Source organism: Citrus sinensis, chromosome 9 (genome assembly GCF_022201045.2).
Source record: "Citrus sinensis cultivar Valencia sweet orange chromosome 9, DVS_A1.0, whole genome shotgun sequence".
Taxonomy (NCBI): Eukaryota; Viridiplantae; Streptophyta; class Magnoliopsida; order Sapindales; family Rutaceae; genus Citrus; species Citrus sinensis.
In genome coordinates, this window is record NC_068564.1 from 11,896,439 (window position 1) to 11,914,617 (window position 18,179).

The 18,179-nt window shown below is 31.4% G+C and overlaps 1 protein-coding gene and 1 long non-coding RNA gene across 7 annotated transcripts; one reads left to right on the forward strand and one right to left on the reverse strand.

The window, feature by feature from the left end:
• Nucleotides 1-204: 204 nt before the first annotated feature.
• Nucleotides 205-1,217, reverse strand: LOC102617046 (uncharacterized). Its single transcript, XR_372110.4, has 3 exons — nucleotides 763-1,217; nucleotides 485-654; nucleotides 205-362 (listed from the first exon to the last, which is right to left on the reverse strand). It is a non-coding gene; the product is annotated as an uncharacterized LOC102617046 (long non-coding RNA).
• A 7,573-nt stretch (nucleotides 1,218-8,790) lies between these two features.
• On the forward strand, nucleotides 8,791-16,762 carry LOC102617733 (protein LPA3-like). 6 transcript variants are annotated; one of them, XM_052434356.1, is made up of 10 exons: nucleotides 8,791-8,946; nucleotides 9,026-9,208; nucleotides 10,139-10,186; nucleotides 10,277-10,316; nucleotides 10,412-10,512; nucleotides 13,178-13,370; nucleotides 13,446-13,544; nucleotides 13,931-14,048; nucleotides 14,172-16,310; nucleotides 16,405-16,762. In XM_052434356.1, exons 1-9 carry the CDS (start codon nucleotides 8,872-8,874, stop codon nucleotides 14,290-14,292), a joined length of 978 nt encoding a protein of 325 aa, XP_052290316.1. In that variant the 5' UTR covers nucleotides 8,791-8,871; the 3' UTR covers nucleotides 14,293-16,310; nucleotides 16,405-16,762. The 6 variants fall into 6 exon arrangements, with proteins under 6 accessions (XP_052290316.1, XP_052290317.1, XP_052290320.1 ...); XM_052434357.1 differs by having other exon boundaries at nucleotides 14,183-16,310; XM_052434360.1 differs by lacking the exon at nucleotides 13,931-14,048 and having other exon boundaries at nucleotides 13,446-13,536; nucleotides 14,183-16,310.
• Nucleotides 16,763-18,179: the final 1,417 nt, after the last annotated feature.

Genomic DNA, 18,179 nt, shown 5'->3' on the forward strand with positions numbered 1-18,179 from the left:
AAGAGCTGGTTTTTTGGGAGGGGGATCCAGAGAATTATTTTGTAGTGAGCTTGCTCATTTTGGGAGAGATACCAAGCCTCTCGAATGCTTGGGTGTTTTGGTTTATTTCTGCAGATAAATACCAGTTTTTCCTACTTCCAACAACATTCTGCTCTCTACTGTGTTGTTTATCTAACCATTTCAGTTCAGGGCTTATCACATCTCTTCAGATTTAGCCTCATCTTCATTGCTCATAACGCTTTATTTCTCAACTGGTTTTCGCTGAACAATCAATGCCCTCTCCCTTTTACTCAGCTATAAAATTTCATGAAATAGAATCTTATTTTTAACTTTTTAATTATTGTTGAACTCGGCTCTCATCACTGTAATAAAGATTTAATTGTTTTCTAATTTCAGAACCTAAAAAGAGAAACAAACCGTAGATCTCAAAGAAGAAATCAATTAGACACCAAATTCAATAAAATAAATAAGCAATTGGACTCACCACAACATGTTTACTTTGGTGTTTGGCTTTGGAGAGGAAAAGAAAGACACAAGATGACGCGCGATGTTTGCTCGCTGCCGCTACCGAGATTTGAATTTAAAGATGACAGTAGAGATCATCTCTTGGATTTTTGTAATGTCAAGTAGTCACATGATTGAATTTTCGTGCATCTTCAACCACAATAACCCCCAATATTACATAGAAACAATCAGACACTCACATTAACATACACAATCACTTGCTCACTCTTGCACAAATTAGGGTTTTGAGATACTCACCCTACTTTTGTCCTATTTATGTGTTTCAATGCCTGCAAATTTCATTGCCAAATCGTGCCTTGAGACCCCTAGACAGCTAAACAGAACCCTCACAAGAGCAATTTTGGCATGCTTCTCTCAATCCATCTATTTTGTTATAGCTTCAACTTGTTTGTTGTCGTACATTTTTATTGATTAAGTGTGGTGCAATTCTTCAATAATGGTGCTAAGTTTGAGAAAAGGAGAAAGCAAAGCCATAGCCATGACTGCTACTCGTCGCCAATGGAAGGTCGGCGATCTCGTGCTTGCCAAAGTCAAAGGATTTCTCACTTAGATTGCCACGGTATGCAACGCATCATATATCTCATTTTGCTAGATGATCATTTCAACTGCTGTTAGGGCAGTGAGAGTTAAGGTTGTTGAGCATGATGAGAGCAGAGAAGCGTTTTACATTTAAGCAAATTTTTGGTTTAGGGTTTTATTCTCTTATTTTTACACTATGAAATATAGTGCAAGTAAGCTTTTTTCTAAGTCTAATGAAATATTCAATCAAAATTTGACAAGTGTACAAATAAAAGTAGTTAAAATCACTAATTCAATAATAGAGAACGATGTCGTTTCATGTCATGACATATATTTGTCATGCTCATATATGTAAACTACATGCATAACATACATCCATCATTTATAAATGTCAGTGTGATAAAAGTCATGAATATGTCATGCTTTTATGATACACCGGTGACCCAATGATATGTGACATAAAATTTCTATCATTAATTTGCGTTTTCCTAGTAGTGATATGTAAATCTTGTATTTTTTGGTGGAATTTAGGTGGGATTTAAAGAACCTTATATCCTCTACCAAGGAAAAATGAAGAATAAGCCATCTGCAGGGGGTAAGGTGTAGAGATAGAGATGAGAGAGGAGGGATTGAATTCATTTTCTTTAAAAGGACTCTGAGCCCCAAATGCTTGCAAATCATTTCAAAAAAGGAACATAACCCTCGTTTTTGTTAGTAATTATATTTGTTTTAATAGTAAATTTATTTTTAATTTGTAATTACTATTATAAAGTGAATAGTTTGGATAAAAAGTAATTATATCTCAATTTTAAGTTTTAAATAAAAAATTATTGATTTCATTATACACGTCATCAATAACATGTCTTAGGTAAAAAAATTATTGATTTCATTATACACGCCATCAATAACATGCCTTAGGTCATTATCTTGATTTATTTATTATAGGGATATAACAGTGATTAAAATTAAATTTATCATTAAAACAAATGGAATTTATTAATAAGAATGGAGTTATGTATCTTTTTTGAGATGTCAATGAGGTTTATATTTTTTTTTCCCAAACATTAGGGGTTGATTGTCCTTTTACTTTCATTTTATTTGTGGGCAGTATGTAAAGCCTATGACTAAGTTTTTTTCCTTCAGTTGTGGGTCCCACATTGACAATGAATCATGTCCATTCAATTCATCCAACGGCAGCATCTCGCTTCCGCACAATTTTACACACACACACTCTTTGTATATTGCATATTGGAACTCTCACTTTCACTACAAATGAAATTATAAATGTAATTGACACTACAACTGTCACTACAACTTCTCTTTCTTCGTGTTAAATTCATAAATATCTCTATTTAATTTGAATTATCAGCTTAATTTTAAAGGTAACGCCATTAATTAACTAATTATTTATTCACTTAATTAAATTAATGATATAAATTAAAATATTTAAATCAAAAGATTTATAGCAACCCCATTATCAATGCTGTATAAAAGGACAGGAAAATCCAAGCACAAAATTTTGAATTAAAATACTTATTTTTTGCTCATTAGCGTTTTGAAATTTTTTATAGGTTGTCCATATAAATGTTCCACTTTCCTAAATACGGTAATTCTGATGTCATTAATCTTTTATGCAAGAAGATGCTATCCCTTGCCACTCAGACAAGAACACATACCTTTATGTTTGGAACATTGGCTTTGTGGCTTTGTTCTGGTTAATGATATCAAATGAAAAGTTCGGTGATCACCTCGTATTGTTAAAAATATATATATATTTTCATTGAAATTATTCAAATTTTATCATGGTAATTATAGTGATATAAAATTACGGATAGAATTAAAAAAATAAATAAGAGAACAGATAAAAAATTTAGCTCAAATGAGAGAGAGAGAGAGATGGAGATAGAGTATTAATGAGAGAATTATGAATAACCTATGCCATCTAATCTTGACCCTTCATTTTTTTTTTCTAATCAAATGATTAGAAAATTGTGTTTACACGTGTAAAAAAATTATGTTCTTTGAATCTACGTCTATATTTGTAATTTATTCATCATTATTGTCTAGGTGCATAGAGTAGGAAAAAAATTATGGATTTATTTGATCGGAAAGGAAGATATATATATATATATATCAACAAGTACCCGACCTCACCGTACACAATTCTTTCTATCTAAGATAGAAAGAATTGTGTCACTATAATCTTATGTGTCATTCTATAATACTGTAACTAAATTTACGACATTGATGCTATAATTGACGTGAACCGTTAGATTTGAATAAAAATCTATCACTAATTCTAAATAAATAGGTAACTTGTTACCTAAGTGTTCCAAGTTATATTTAATAATCTTATGTGTGATTTATAAGTTTTATACAACATTTACAAGTTAATGTTGATTTACAAGTTTTATGCAACAATTACAATTTTTTGTTTTGTTTACACCTTTTTCATGCAATTTACAACTCAAACATTAATTTACCCTTTTTTTTTTATCAATTTACTAGTTTTATGTGTTGTTTACAAATTTTTTTGTTTCATTTCACATTTAATGTCAATTTATAAATTTTATGTCATTTTTCTAAGTTTTTGTTTTGTTTACACCTTCTTCTAATTTACAACTCCATCAATAATTTACTCATTTTTTTCATTAATTTACTAGTTTTATGTGTGCTTTACAATTTTTTTGTTTCATTTCACACTTAATGTCAATTTGTAAGTTCTATGTCATTTTTCTAAGTTTTTGTTTTGTTTTGTTTATAAATTCTTCTTCCAATTTACAACTCCAACAATAATTTATCCATTTTTCCATTAATTTACTAGTTTTATGTGTGGTTTATAAATTTTTTGTTTCATTTTACACTTAATGTCAATTTACAAGTTCTATATCATTTTTCTATGTTTTGTTTTGTTTACAAGTTCTTCTTGCAATTTATAACTCAAACATTAATTTACCCATTTTTCCATCAATGTACTAGTTTTATGTGTGATTTATAAATTTTTTGTTTCATTTTACACTTAATGTCAATTTACAAGTTTTATGTCATTTTTCTAAGTTTTTGTTTTGTTTACACTTTCTCCTTCTAATTTACAACTCCATCATTAATTTACCCATTTTTCCATTAAATTACTAGTTTTATGTATGGTTTACAAACTTTTTGTTTCATTTCACACTTAATGTTAATTTACAAATTCTATGTCATTTTTCTAAGTTTTTGTTTTGTTTACAAGTTTTTCTTGCAATTTACAACTCCAACATTAATTTACCCATTTTTCCATCAATTTACTAATTTTATGTATGGTTTACAAATTTTTTATTTCATTTCACACTTAATATCAATTTATAAGTTTTATGTCATTTTTCTAAGTTTTTGTTTTGCTACAAGTTTTTCTTGCAATTTACAACTCTAACATTAATTTACCCATTTTTCCATCAATTTACTAATTTTATGTGTGGTTTACAAATTTTTTATTTCATTTCACACTTAATATCAATTTATAAGTTTTATGTCATTTTTCTAAGTTTTTGTTTTGTTTACAAGTTCTTTTTACAATTTACAACTCCAACATTAATTCACCCATTTTTCTATCAATTTACTAGTTTTATGTGTCGTTTACAATTTTTTTGTTTCATTTGACACTTAATGTCAATTTGCAAGTTCTATATCATTTTTCTAAGTTTTTGTTTATTTTACAAGTTCTTCTTACAATTTACAACTCCAACATTAATTTACCTATTTTTCCATCAATTTACTAGTTTTATATGTGATTTACAAATTTTTTGTTTCATTTCACACTTAATGTCAATTACCAAGTTCTATGTCATTTTTTTAAGTTTTTATTTTGTTTATAAGTTTTTCTTACAATTTATAACTTCAACGTTAATTTACCCATTTTTCTATCAATTTACTAGTTTTATGTGTCGTTTACAAATTTTTTATTTCATTTCATACTTAATGTCAATTTACAAGTTTTATGTCATTTTTCTAAGTTTTTATTTTGTTTACAAGTTTTTCTTGTAATTTACAACTCAAACATTAATTTACCCTTTTTTTCTATCAATTTACTAGTTTTATATGTGATTTACAAATTTTTTATTTCATTTCACGCTTAATGTCAATTTACAAGTTTTACGTCATTTTTCTAAGTTTTTGTTTTGTTTACAAGTTTTTCTTGCAATTTACAACTCCAACATTAATTTACCCATTTTTCCATCAATTTACTAATTTTATGTGTGGTTTACAAATTTTTTATTTCATTTCACACTTAATATCAATTTATAAGTTTTATGTCATTTTTCTAAGTTTTTGTTTTGTTACAAGTTTTTCTTGCAATTTACAACTCTAACATTAATTTACCCATTTTCCCATCAATTTACTAATTTTATGTGTGGTTTACAAATTTTTTATTTCATTTCACACTTAATATCAATTTATAAGTTTTATGTCATTTTTCTAAGTTTTTTGTTTTGTTTACAAGTTCTTTTTACAATTTACAACTCCAACATTAATTCACCCATTTTTTCATCAATTTACTAGTTTTTTGTGTGGTTTACAAATTTTTTGTTTCATTTGACACTTAATGTCAATTTGCAAGTTCTATGTCATTTTTCTATTTTTTTACACTTTTTTTTAATTTACAACTCCATCATTAATTTACCATTTTTTTCATTAATTTACTAGTTTTTTGTGTGGTTTACAAAATTTTTGTTTCATTTCACACTTAATGTCAATTTACAAGTTCTATGTCATTTTTCTATATTTTTGTTTTGTTTACAAGTTCTTCTTGCAATTTACAACTCTAACATTAATTTACCTATTTTTTCATCAATTTACTAGTTTTATGTGTGGTTTACGTATTTTTTGTTTTACTTCACACTTAATGTCATTTTACGAGTTTTATGTCATGCTTCTAGTCCTATGTATGATTTGTAATTTTTTAGTTTCGTTTCACACTTAATGTGAATTTACGAGTTTTATGTTGTTTTGTATTTCTTCTAATTCTGAAGGCCAATTTTCAACTCCAACATTAATTTACTTATTTTTCTGTCAAGCTATCCTATGTGTGGATTACAATTTGTTTGTTTAATTTACAGTTAATGTTAATTTATGAGTTTTATCTCATTTTTCAAAGTTTTTTATTCTTACAATTCTGAAGACCAATTGACCACTCCAACATTAATTTGCTTCTTTTTTTTCAACATTAGTTTAGCTTAGTTGACCTGACCCATATCCTATGCGAAATAAATTAGAGAGTTAGACTATTGGCATTCTTTTGGAAGTCTTTGAAAACCTTTTTGTGCATTTACAATTTTAGATTGTATGAGTTTTGAATGATAGTAACACATTTATAATGATTATGAGTTTAACTGATGAGCTCGTAATGGATCAATAGTATATTCGCAAGGATGGCAGTGGGTCGAGTCAGGCCCGTGCTTAGCCATTTCCGAGCCTGACTCTATAATTGAAATAAAATTTTCAAGCCTAAAAATGCCCAATTATTTGAAAGCTCGGGCCTGATCACACTTTCTTTTACAAGTTTTTTTATAGTTAATTTAAGAAGCTACAAAGCTTTATACTAGGAAGGATTACTTATAGAAGCAATACCTGTGAGAATTAAAATACATGTATTTATAGTCAAGGACGCAGCCACGATATTGATCAAGTTGGGGCACATTTAAAATTAAACATGATTTGAGTTCACAATTGCGCATGTGATAAATTCTCATTTGGGGAACTGTGTTGTCGACCCCAAAACCTCCAAATGGGAACATACCACATGCACAACTGTGCTCCTTGTCGAGTCTGACAGCATGTATTTGATTAACACCATATTTAAAATATAATACATTTCTAAAAATTTAGATAGCAACATATAACATTGCAGTTATAATGTTCATTGATAATAAATTTACTTATATATAATTGTTCTTACTAAAAACTCCTTGACAGGATTTTATATGTTGAAAAGAATATATGATAGTTTCATTTTCAATATAATCAAAAGTATATATTTCAATATATAAAACTAAGTTATCACTTAATTTGTTTTCAAAATCTTTTAATAATAACAAAAATATTCATACAGTGCAATAAAGAGCAAATATGAATAAATGACAAGTTAGGGATTTTAAAACTAGATAAAAGTTTGATCAAAAAATTGAAAATTTAAATTAGCTAGACTTACAATTTATGGATCAATGTTGAAATATTAAATAATTGAAGGCAAGTACTATTGATTTAGAGAATTGGAATGAAAATATGAAATCCACACATTGACAATATGACAAACAAATAAAGAAAGCGTGTTTTCTATTCAAAGCATTGGAAAGAAACCATAAAAATAAAAACAATAAAGTGAAATTTTAATCTTTTTGTTCTCAATTGGTTTTATCTTAATAATCTATTGTCTTTGTTTTTATTTAAGTTTCATAATATATTAATAATTGATCAAATTATTTAAAATTAGACATTTAATTTGGGGCAACATGGATTTTTTTTTTAAAATTAACTAACGCTCTTTCATAATTTTATAATTCAGTTGAGACACTGCTTTAAATAAATTTTTTTTTAATGATTATAAAAGAATTTAAAAGTTAGCTGCTCTATACTACATACGTCCCTATTAATACTGTAGTCTAAAAGTAATACAGAGACTAGTAATTCCTACTGAGAGTCTGAGACTCAAACTTATGACCTTAATTTTATTTTAATAAGCCCAACACTGGGCCGAGGTTTTTTGGCGAATGTGCTAGTTAACTGTGCTTATGTTCAATTAAAGGTAATGTTCGGATGAGGTACTTCGAGAAACTAGATCCGATCAATTTGTTTTGTTTATATTCAAAAATTTTATTTAATAATAATTATATTTTCACTCTCTCTATATATATATTTGAGTTGGCGGATATTTATCAGATTTTAGACACTCAAATAAACAGAATCCCGAGTCACCCTTTACTTGATAATGCGGATCATTTTCTAAAAAATAAAAATAAAAGTAATAATAAAATAAATTTTTTTATACAAACAGATGTAACATAAATTTTTTGACAAAATAAAGTATAAAATAATAATATAACTCGCGCAGATGAAGAATTATTTAATTTAATTAATTTTATTGTTATTATATCATTAAGAATAACATAATGCACATTCTTACAATATTTATTTTTTTATAAATATTTTACTAAATTTATAAATTTTATTATTCGTATAAATTATTTAAATCCCAACTTAAAAAAAGCACGGTATTTGCAAGGGGCGCGTTACTTCTCTCTTTAGTTTGTTTTTCAAAATGCCGTTATCATCCAATACAGCCATCGCCCTTCCTACGGTTCCATTCCAATTCTTTCAATTCCCTGTCGACAGGTATACTCTGAATCTGTAATTTTATTTTTAAAAATTGAATTGTTTCTTAACCGATTAATTGTCAGTAATTGCAGGTAAATTGTAGAAATGTTCCGACAAAATGTACTAACGAAAATTTCAGTGGTCAAAGAATCATCACATTTTCGGCGTATAGAAGAAAATGCAATTATCTCACAAACTTTTATACAAATGATATAACATTAATTTATTGATTAAATAAAAATATAAAATAAAAAAATAAATTTTACGGACCAGTTATTTTAATTTAATTAATTTTATTATTACTGCATCCTTACTAATAAAATAATGCACAACCTCTCAATATTATTATAATAAATAATTTACTAAATTCATAAATTTTATTATTCGCATAAATTAGTTAAATTCCCAGGCACAAAAAGCACGGTATTTGAAAGGGGCGCGTTTATTCTCTCTTTACTTTGCGGTTCAAATTTCAATATGCCGTTATCCTCCAATTCAGCCATCGCCTTCCCTACGGTTCCTATCCCGGTTCCTTCAATTCCACGTCGACAGGTATACTCTGAGTCTGTAATCATTATTTTTAAAATTTTTTTAGATTGTTTCTTAACCGATTGATTGCCACTAATTACAGGCAAATTGTAGAAAATTTTCGATAAAATGTAGTAATGAAAATTTCAGTGGTCAAAGAATCATCACATTTTCGCCGTATAGAAGAAAACGCAGTTGTCTCACCAATTCGGTTTCAAGCGATGGCAATAACTCCATTAACGTCGATGTTCCCTTTCCCAGTGACTATTCAGAGCTTCTTGATCAAGTACGCTGGCTTTTACATTTGTTTATTTATCTTTTTATTACATTAACCTTTAGGATCTGTTTGATATCGAGGTCTTGTAGTTTTTAACTATATGTATGTGGTGAAAAAAAAAAAAAAAAAAAAGAAAAGTTATAGCTGTGATGTAAAAGTTGACTGTGTTTGGTAAATATGACTTATAAATAATATTTTTTATAAAACTAATAAACGTAATAAAAGTTTTTAATCAATCAATTATGAGATAAAATTATTTTTGCTTAAGAGCTGCGGCTGTAACAGTTTACCAAACAGTCTATATATCTGAGATCCCCAATTGCAATGCCAAAGGGATGCTTAAACTTGTTAAATGAAAAGCGGGAGACATTTAAAACCAATTTGGCCTTTTTGAAGCTATTAGAAACCAGGCATTGGGTCCTGCTTGTTGTTTAATCCAAAAACATTCACGGGGTTGATAGATTGTGGCAATTTTAGAAAAGCATCAGCGACTTTCACAATTTAAGTTACAGATATATGGATCATATTTCTACATCCGTTGAACATTTTCTTGGTGGGGGTTTGGAGACTTAAATCAAAACATCTGCTTTTGTGAAATCATCTGCTCTCGACATCAAAGTTATTGTTTTTGTGTAAGAATCCCTGTGTTATGGTATCTTAGGATGAATATATTTTCAAAGTACTACTAGTTCTGCATTTAGTTTAAAACTCTAAACCACTGTCACCACTTCACATTGGATGAGTGGCACCTTTGAGATGAGTTGTCAAAGCAGTCTAAAAATTAGACAAAGGAACAGAACTGCTTTGGAAACTCTTGGAAAACACAACTTGGTGTCTCTCTTGATACAACTTGATGCGTATCATCTGTTCTGTAGTAGTTAGATAATAAGTATAGGAGTAGCAGCATCCGCTTATTTTGGGCTTTTGACCTTTAAACAGGCAAAAATGGCTGCTGAATTAGCCGTGAAGGATGGCAGGAAGTTGATGGTGAGTTATTGCTGGATAATTGAAGAACTATAAGCACGCATTGACTGCAGAATACGTATATACTTTATGATGAACAAGTATATGTTTCAGGAGATTGAATTCCCGACAGCTGGCCTTGATTCTGTACCAGGTGCCCTCCACAACTAACCCTTACCTCCCACCCCCACCCAAGAGCAACCCAAATATCTTGGTTATTACCTCTCACTTTTTGTAATTGTGCGGCAGGTGATGGTGAAGGAGGAATAGAAATAACTGGAAGTATGCGGTTAATATGTGAATTCTGTGATCTGTTTGTGACTCCGGAGAAAGTGACACGAACTAGAATAGTAAGTATTGTGTATGTGAGCAGTGTTATTTTAATCTTTCCTTCAAAGTGAAGGTACTGTTTGTGTGTATGTGTATATGTGTGTATAAAAAACAAATAAATACAAGCATACGATGAATTTCTGTTCTGTAAACCAAGGTGGAACTAATTTCTGCCCCAAGTGCAACTGCCAAGGTTTTACCAAATTTACTAGCTATCAGAAGTTAGATGTCTATGGTTTTATTCTCAGAATGTAGCAGGAATTCATTTTTGTCCAAAAGGGCACTAGGAAAAGAGGTTATCTTCTTTATCCTAAACCCCCTTTCTCTAGTAAAGGCAGGATTGGTCCCAAGTCCCCGATACAATCCTTGATGACTTTTATTAGTTGGACCAGTGAACACCTTCAACAGGTCTTTTTGAGTTCAGTGCAATTTGTGCAGTTGTTTTCCTTTTAGTTTCTTTTGAAATGTCATACCATGGTATGATCCCTAAGAGAATGTATTAATTGGATGAGTTAACGGCATTAATTTGGGTCCTAGACCTCTATGCAGTTTGTGTCAGTTGGTTTTGCTTTGTATTCTTTTTAAATGAGTCCAGATTTGGTCATCAGTAGAGAAGGATGCTAAAGCGATGCGCCTGCCCGCTGAGGACCTGCCATTTGGCAAGTTTGACGAGTCCCATCAGTGGAATCGACAAACTAAATTATATGGGTACAATACTGATGTCATTTAAAATAAAAAAATTTGTGGTTCCCATCCATGGGATCCATCAGACCTGCCAATGGTGGGTCCTTAGTGGGTGGACGACAAGTTTTTCTCCGTTGGCGTATAAATGAGTTAGCTTTTTCCATACTACCTTTTTCATGGATGATAAATTTTCTTTATGCTGCAAGAAACACGTACTAACTCTTTATTTTTTCTTTTATTTTTGGGTTCCTTATGAATGCCATTAGACATGAGATTGACTAAAACAAACTTCCATTTTCCCCTTCACATAAACATGTGACAGACAATCACTAAGTCCTTTGTTATGAGAACCTTTGTCCGAGCAAAAGCAGACATCAGTTGCTAATATTGTTCTTTTGCAGCTTTTTGCATATCTGTTTTTTGGGATTTGTGATTAGTAATTGTTAGCTGTGACCATAGGAGGTTTTAACCCCTTAAATAATTCCAAAAGCTTGCACTTTAAGTGTGTCTTAATTTCTGAAGTATACTGTTAATGAGAACTCTTGCCAAGTTCAAGCTTCTTGATGTTTTGTAATTGCTTTAGTTGTGGTGGTTACTTTGCCATAGGTGATAGAACTGACTGTTGAACTCTTGAATATGACTTTCACCAAGCATCTTTAAAATCACATAGACCCTTGTCTGTCAAGTTTGATTTTGTTCCCATCTCATTCTTTTTTATTAAAATGTTTTCATTTCTATTAAAATATGGCTGATTGATTGTGGACATGAGATGGCAGTGAGTGGATTGCATCTAACGACTAATATATGTTTGATTATTTATGACCAAGAAAAGAGATAAAGAAGGTTGTGGGCAACAGAGGGACAAAGTCATCAAATTGTAACCTTCAATATGACTCTCTGTGGGAAAGGTTTCCCTCAATTTCTTTCAGACTTACTCATTTGCCGAACCAAGCACTAGGCATGGTCTCTTCATTTGTCATCACATTTGGGAGGTGTAGCTCTTTCTGGGGTTCTACCAAAGTTTTATTTGTGGGTTTGAAATGCAAGAAACCAAAGTCTCGGCAATTTGAGCCCGCCAACTTTTGAAATATACATTTCTATCAACAGTACATCAAGAAGCTAGAGCCTGCCAACATTTGAAAGATGCATTTCCACCGTCAAGGTTGCCAGTAGTTGGACAAAGTGACCGCTGGGCGAATTATTAACCATTGTGTTAAGTCCACAAAATTCTTGCTGGACTAAATATGACGCCAGTCCTTTTGTTGACTCTTTCAATGCAATGTTGGGTCCTTCAGAAAAAAGCTATTTCCACTTGTTAACGCAACTGTTAGAAAAAAGCTTTTTGTTCCTGGTCTTGAGGTCCCAACAGCAGACATTAACATATGGCTTTTTCAATTCTGAGTTGTCTTCAATTAGATGCATTATGCTAGAATAGTAATTGTTTTAAAAAAGAAAGCTTCATAGTCAGAAGCTGAATTTCAGAAGCTGAATTTTTGAGGAAGGACAAGTTTATTCTTACCAGAAAGTGCATGTTTCACTGAATTGAAGAAAACACAGCTGGTGCCTGGAAGGACAGCTGGTTCAGGATGAAAGGCAACGATTATATATTCGAAAAGAGAGATAATAAGATCAAGTGTGTGTGGGGCAGTTAAAGCATGGCATCAATCAGGCTCTCTGCACTTTAGGAGTGTAGGCAATCCATCAAAGGCCATCAATCAACTCTGTTTTGTTTTGTTTTTTATTTTTATTTTTCATATAATAAATCAAACAAATGTTAGCCCTTCGATGGCATCCAATTGTTCATTGTCTCGTATTAGGATATAAGCTAAATTCATAAGAGGATCCCTCTACATATATATTTCATGTGCATAAGGTGTATGAATAATGTTTTCTGTATGCATTTCCTACTCTGTTAGTAGTCTGTTTAAGGCCCATTTCTGATTATCTGATATCTGTGTTCATGATTCGTTTCGTGATCTTAGTCTGTCATTTGGTTTTTAGTTTTTCCCAGAGGCAAATGAAGTCAAATTTGCAAGAAAATCGGTCTTTGAAGGAGCATCATTTAAGTTGGACTATCTAACAAAACCTTCATTCTTTGAGGATTTTGGATTCACTGAGAAGGTCAAAATGGCTGACCGTGTGAAGCTGGAAGATGAATTGTTTCTAGTCGCCTATCCATATTTTAATGTCAATGGTAGTCTTACACCTTGTCTTCTCATTGACATTCATTCCTTAAGGTCATTAATTTTGCTTTTCTTTTGTCTTGTAGAAATGCTTGTGGTTGAAGAGCTTTACAAAGAAGCTGTCTTCAATACTGCCTGGAAACTAATTATATTCAATGGAGAGCTTGACCGGATAAGGTCTGGGTGTATCTTTCACCATTCTTTCATTATTAGTGTACTTTCTGTAAATTTAGTATGGTTTTGATGCTATATAACAGTTTCTAGATACCCATCCATTGAATTGCTTGTTTACAACTTTTTGGTCCTTCAATTGGTATCTTTTTTGCAAAAATTGAAAGTAAAGTGGGTTTTTTGCTTCTATTTATGAATACAATAATTTTAGATTCACTCACAGAAATCTAGAAGGGGAATTAATGTTATATCTTTCACTAAAATGTTGCAAAGAAGACTTTTTAAAAAAATAAATAAATAACAATGACTTAACAAAAAGAATTGGTGAGTTGGTTGTAGTAGAGTTGTTTTGGAATGTGCAATGAAAGGATCAGAGAGGATTTCCTTAAATGAGCTAAAGATTATCCATCATTCTTCTACCCTAAGCTGGCTGCACTATCCAAAACACTTTTTCCTGTGATGGAGACCATATATTACATTCACAACTTTAAGGGTCGCAATGGAGGAACCCTTTTCAGGTTTGCTGGCTAGTTACTGACGCTTTTCCTGCAGCAACATATTAATGCTTGCCTAGAGTTACTTACTGTTTTCCTGCTGTTTAACTTATATTTTACATTTTTTTCTTTTCCACTTCCCGTTAGGTGCTACCCAGGTTCCTGGAAGGTCCTCAAGAAAGTGAGTAATAAATATATATGTTTGCATCAGCAGGAAGTGATGCCTTCCCTTAAGGAGGTTGCTTTGGATATCCTTCCATCAGCTTGAGTTTCACCGATATATTTGTCTGGTGATAAATCCCACTTTCTTATGTTATAGCAGATTTGTTTTATAGCTCATAAAAGATCAACTTATGTGCTGAGTTCAATAATTAGTGCGTGATTTCTAGTTTGTAGGTCTTATGCTGAGTATTTTGATACTAATCTGCCAGTGTCTGAAAGATCTTATTCTTAAGATGAATATAATCATAACTTCCACATCATAACATGATTGATATGTCATCTCTGCTCAATTTATTAAGCATCAAATTATCAGAAGATTTTGTTACTTAAATAGATGGTTGTCATTTCAACCCTAATGTTCTTTCAGGCCTAAAACCTCATAGTGCTTGTTTATATTGTTAATCAATATATATAAGTTTATTTGCAGGCAATATCAGGCATTTTCAAATTATGGGTAAGTATGACAAGGAAATCTTAAGAAGAAACAAAAACTCTATGCTTGAAAATTTTATTTATTTGAGGGAAGCCATTATGGGTTTTCGGCTCCTTAATAGCTTTAGTAAATTTTGGACCTTCATTTTGAACTATGACCTAGTTACCCTTGTTTACACCATAGAAAATTAGCAACACTCTCTTAAGTCTCAACTTTCTCTCTCTCTCTCAGTCAGCAAAAATCAACTCCCTTTCCAATCTAAATCACAATGCAAGCTATTTCATCAAACCCAAGACTGACTTCAACTTAGATTCATATATATTATTTGATTCTTGATTAAGAAAGCGTTTTTTTTTTTTTGAGAAGAACAAATATATTTACCAAATAACGCAAAAAAGGTTAATATGAGGCTTGGTTGACAATTTTTATTGTGGTAATATGTCGTTTAAAATGAATGTTGTTGATTTATCGATTCTTGTTTGATTTGGATGGAAGATATGTTGAAGAGACCCAAATATTACATATGAATTTTTTTTGTCATTTCTGGTTTTCATGATTTTGTACAATATATAAGTTTCGTTTTCTAGACTTTGCTCTAATTAGTATTGGGAAATTTTGTATTGCACATTTTAGGGGTCCTCAAATCTATTAAATTGGATTACGGGGTCTGAACTCATTATAAGGGTTGTAAAGGGTCCATATGGTATTTTCTCTTGATGTTTTCATTTTTTTTGGGTGTACAGATTTGATGCATCAATGATTCTTTGATTCTGATGTCTAATGAAAATGTATGTTTATATTGCATTGATGAATTTCGTAATCTGGGAATAGTAGTAATCATGTGTTGTATTTCCATGCAGTTGAAACCTTCTTGATTTTCTGAAAAAGGAAAATTCTTAATTTGATAAAGAAGAATATATGAATTTCTGGAACAATAAAAACTGTAGGAGGCAAAAAGATATCCTTGTGGCATTAATGAATTGCTTGAGACAAGGTTTAAGAATTTTGTATGCTTTTGTTAAAGTTAGAAAATGGTATTTATTATCTGTGTTGTTACAAACTAAAGTACTTGTGTGCTTTATGCAATTTAAAAATGTTATGCCATGTGTTAGAGAAATAAAGGTGTCAAGAAACAGTGAAGGCTTTTGTTGCTTTACTTAAGATGAGGTTCAAGAATATTATATGAACTTTAGTGAATATTATATAAACTTTAGTGAATGTTTGCATGGTGGCTTTGATCTTGTTGCTGCCCCAAACTGACTGATTGAAGGAGAGAAATTTGCAGCTAGATCAAGCTTCTTTCCCCAGATTAACTTCTGACATGGACCAATCAAATGGCTGTTGCATTCTTAAAAAAATGGTTCAAGTTTTCCATAGTTTTGGTCCACTTATACAGAATCTGGAGAAATGAATATATGAATTGTGATTATATCATCTGTGAAGGCAAGGAATAATCCATGGAATTATATAAGAAGCATTGAAACTGCTTTGTTGATGGCCTGAGGCCAGAGAAAATGCCGATAACATATTCCTAAGAAAGTTGTTCCTTTTAGTTCAGTCCGGTATATCATTGAATCCTGGCTAGTGGCTACAGCCCTGCAAGTAGTAGGGATTGAGGGGCTTCTGTGCGTGTAAGAATGCTCTTGTATTTTTTTTTTAAATTCTTTTTAAATCACTATGGCTTATTAACTGTTGAATTGATCAAATTTCGCACCGTGTTTTCAGTTTATAACATGGAAGAGTGCTTGCAAGTTAAGTTGGAAAAATTATCACCCTTACCCTCAAACTGCTGCATCTACAGAGTTCCAGAGCGATTACATCAGATAAATGAAAAGGCATATACACCTCAGGTAGTCTCAATTGGCCCTCTTCACCATGGCAAAGCAAACTTACAGTTCATGGAAGAACATCAACAGCGGTACCTGCGTTACTTCTTCAATGGATCAAAATAAGCTTTGATAAGTTTGTTCAAGTTATAAAGTTCAGAGAAGCAGAATTACGAGGTTCTTATGCAGAAAAAATCGATTTAAGTAGTGATAAATTCATTGAAATGATTCTGCTGGATGCTGCCTTCATCATTTAACCCTTATTGAGGTATCATTTCCGTCAACTTCAAAAAAAAGATGATCATATATTTCATAAACCATATTTAATAGAGGATATATGGTATGATATGTGGTTGCTTGAGAATCAGCTTCCTTTCTTCATTCTTGAGGATCTTTTTGCTCTAGCGGCAATTGAAATCCCTGACCAACATGAAAATCCAACCATCATCAGTCACATATGAGTACTTCAAGGGTTTAGAGGCGGTACAAGGTAATCAGCAAAAATTCCCTCCTTAAACTGAGGCTAGGGTAGAGCATTTCTTTGATTTTCTAAGGATTTGTCATCTACCTTCATCGAGGGATCAGGAAAAACAAGAAGGTCAGCAATACCACAAAGGTAAAACCGCACCAAGTGTGACTGATCTCCACCAAGCTGGAGTCCACTTCAGTTTGAGCAAGAGCAATGATTTGTTCGCCATAGAATTCAAAAACAGGACATTGCATATTCCGAAACTGAAGCTACAGCTGGAAACGGAATCCTTATTTCGTAATCTCATTGCCTTTGAACAACGGCATTACTCAGAGAATTACATAAATGATTACGTGTTCCTTATTCATCATCTCGTGAACACAGCGAAGGACGTCGAGTTGCTTGTTCAGAACGGAATCATTGAGAACTGGTTGCCGGATAAGGAGGCAGCGTCAACGCTTATAAATAACCTTTCCAGAGGTACCACTCTGCTGGCTGATAGCTTCTATTTTTCTGGGCTATGCAAAGCAGCAAAGGATTGAATGATCACTGCAAAAGAACGTGCTACAAATGAGAGGCAAACTTGAAATAAAATTACGTCAATACTCCATGGGCTGGCATTTCGGTCTGCGGTGCCGTTTTCTCTTATTCTCACCGTCATTCAATCTTTATGCTCTGTTATACAAGTGTTGTCTCAACCCAAAAATATCTCGTGACGAAAAACTTCTATGCGGTATTTGTACGTCGTTTTTTAGTTGCTGATTCTTTTTTATTTTAATTTTTATTCTCAAGTAATTTTATCATGCAATTGTTAATTTTAGTTGAATGTTGAATCAAGCCTTTATTTTTTAATAATGAAATGAAATAAAAGGTGGGGTATACCCTACAAAATACCCTCTTCACTCCTTATTTAGTGTTGCATTTACCGCAAGAAAAATTAATTTTAAACGATAAACATATTTACTTGAAAATAAAAATTAGCTTATGCTATTTATTTATGTTATAATGTTGAAACTTGAAAGTTAATTTAAATTAATGTAAACCTACCAACTTGATTTGGTTTTCATATTGGTTGGTTTCATGTATCACACGAATTGCTAGGCACCGAACTCAAGCGTATGTTACTCAGACATCTCACTTGAATAATAGTCTAAGGAACGTTGATTTGGATGGTAGATATTTAACTTAGTAAGGAACATTTGAGG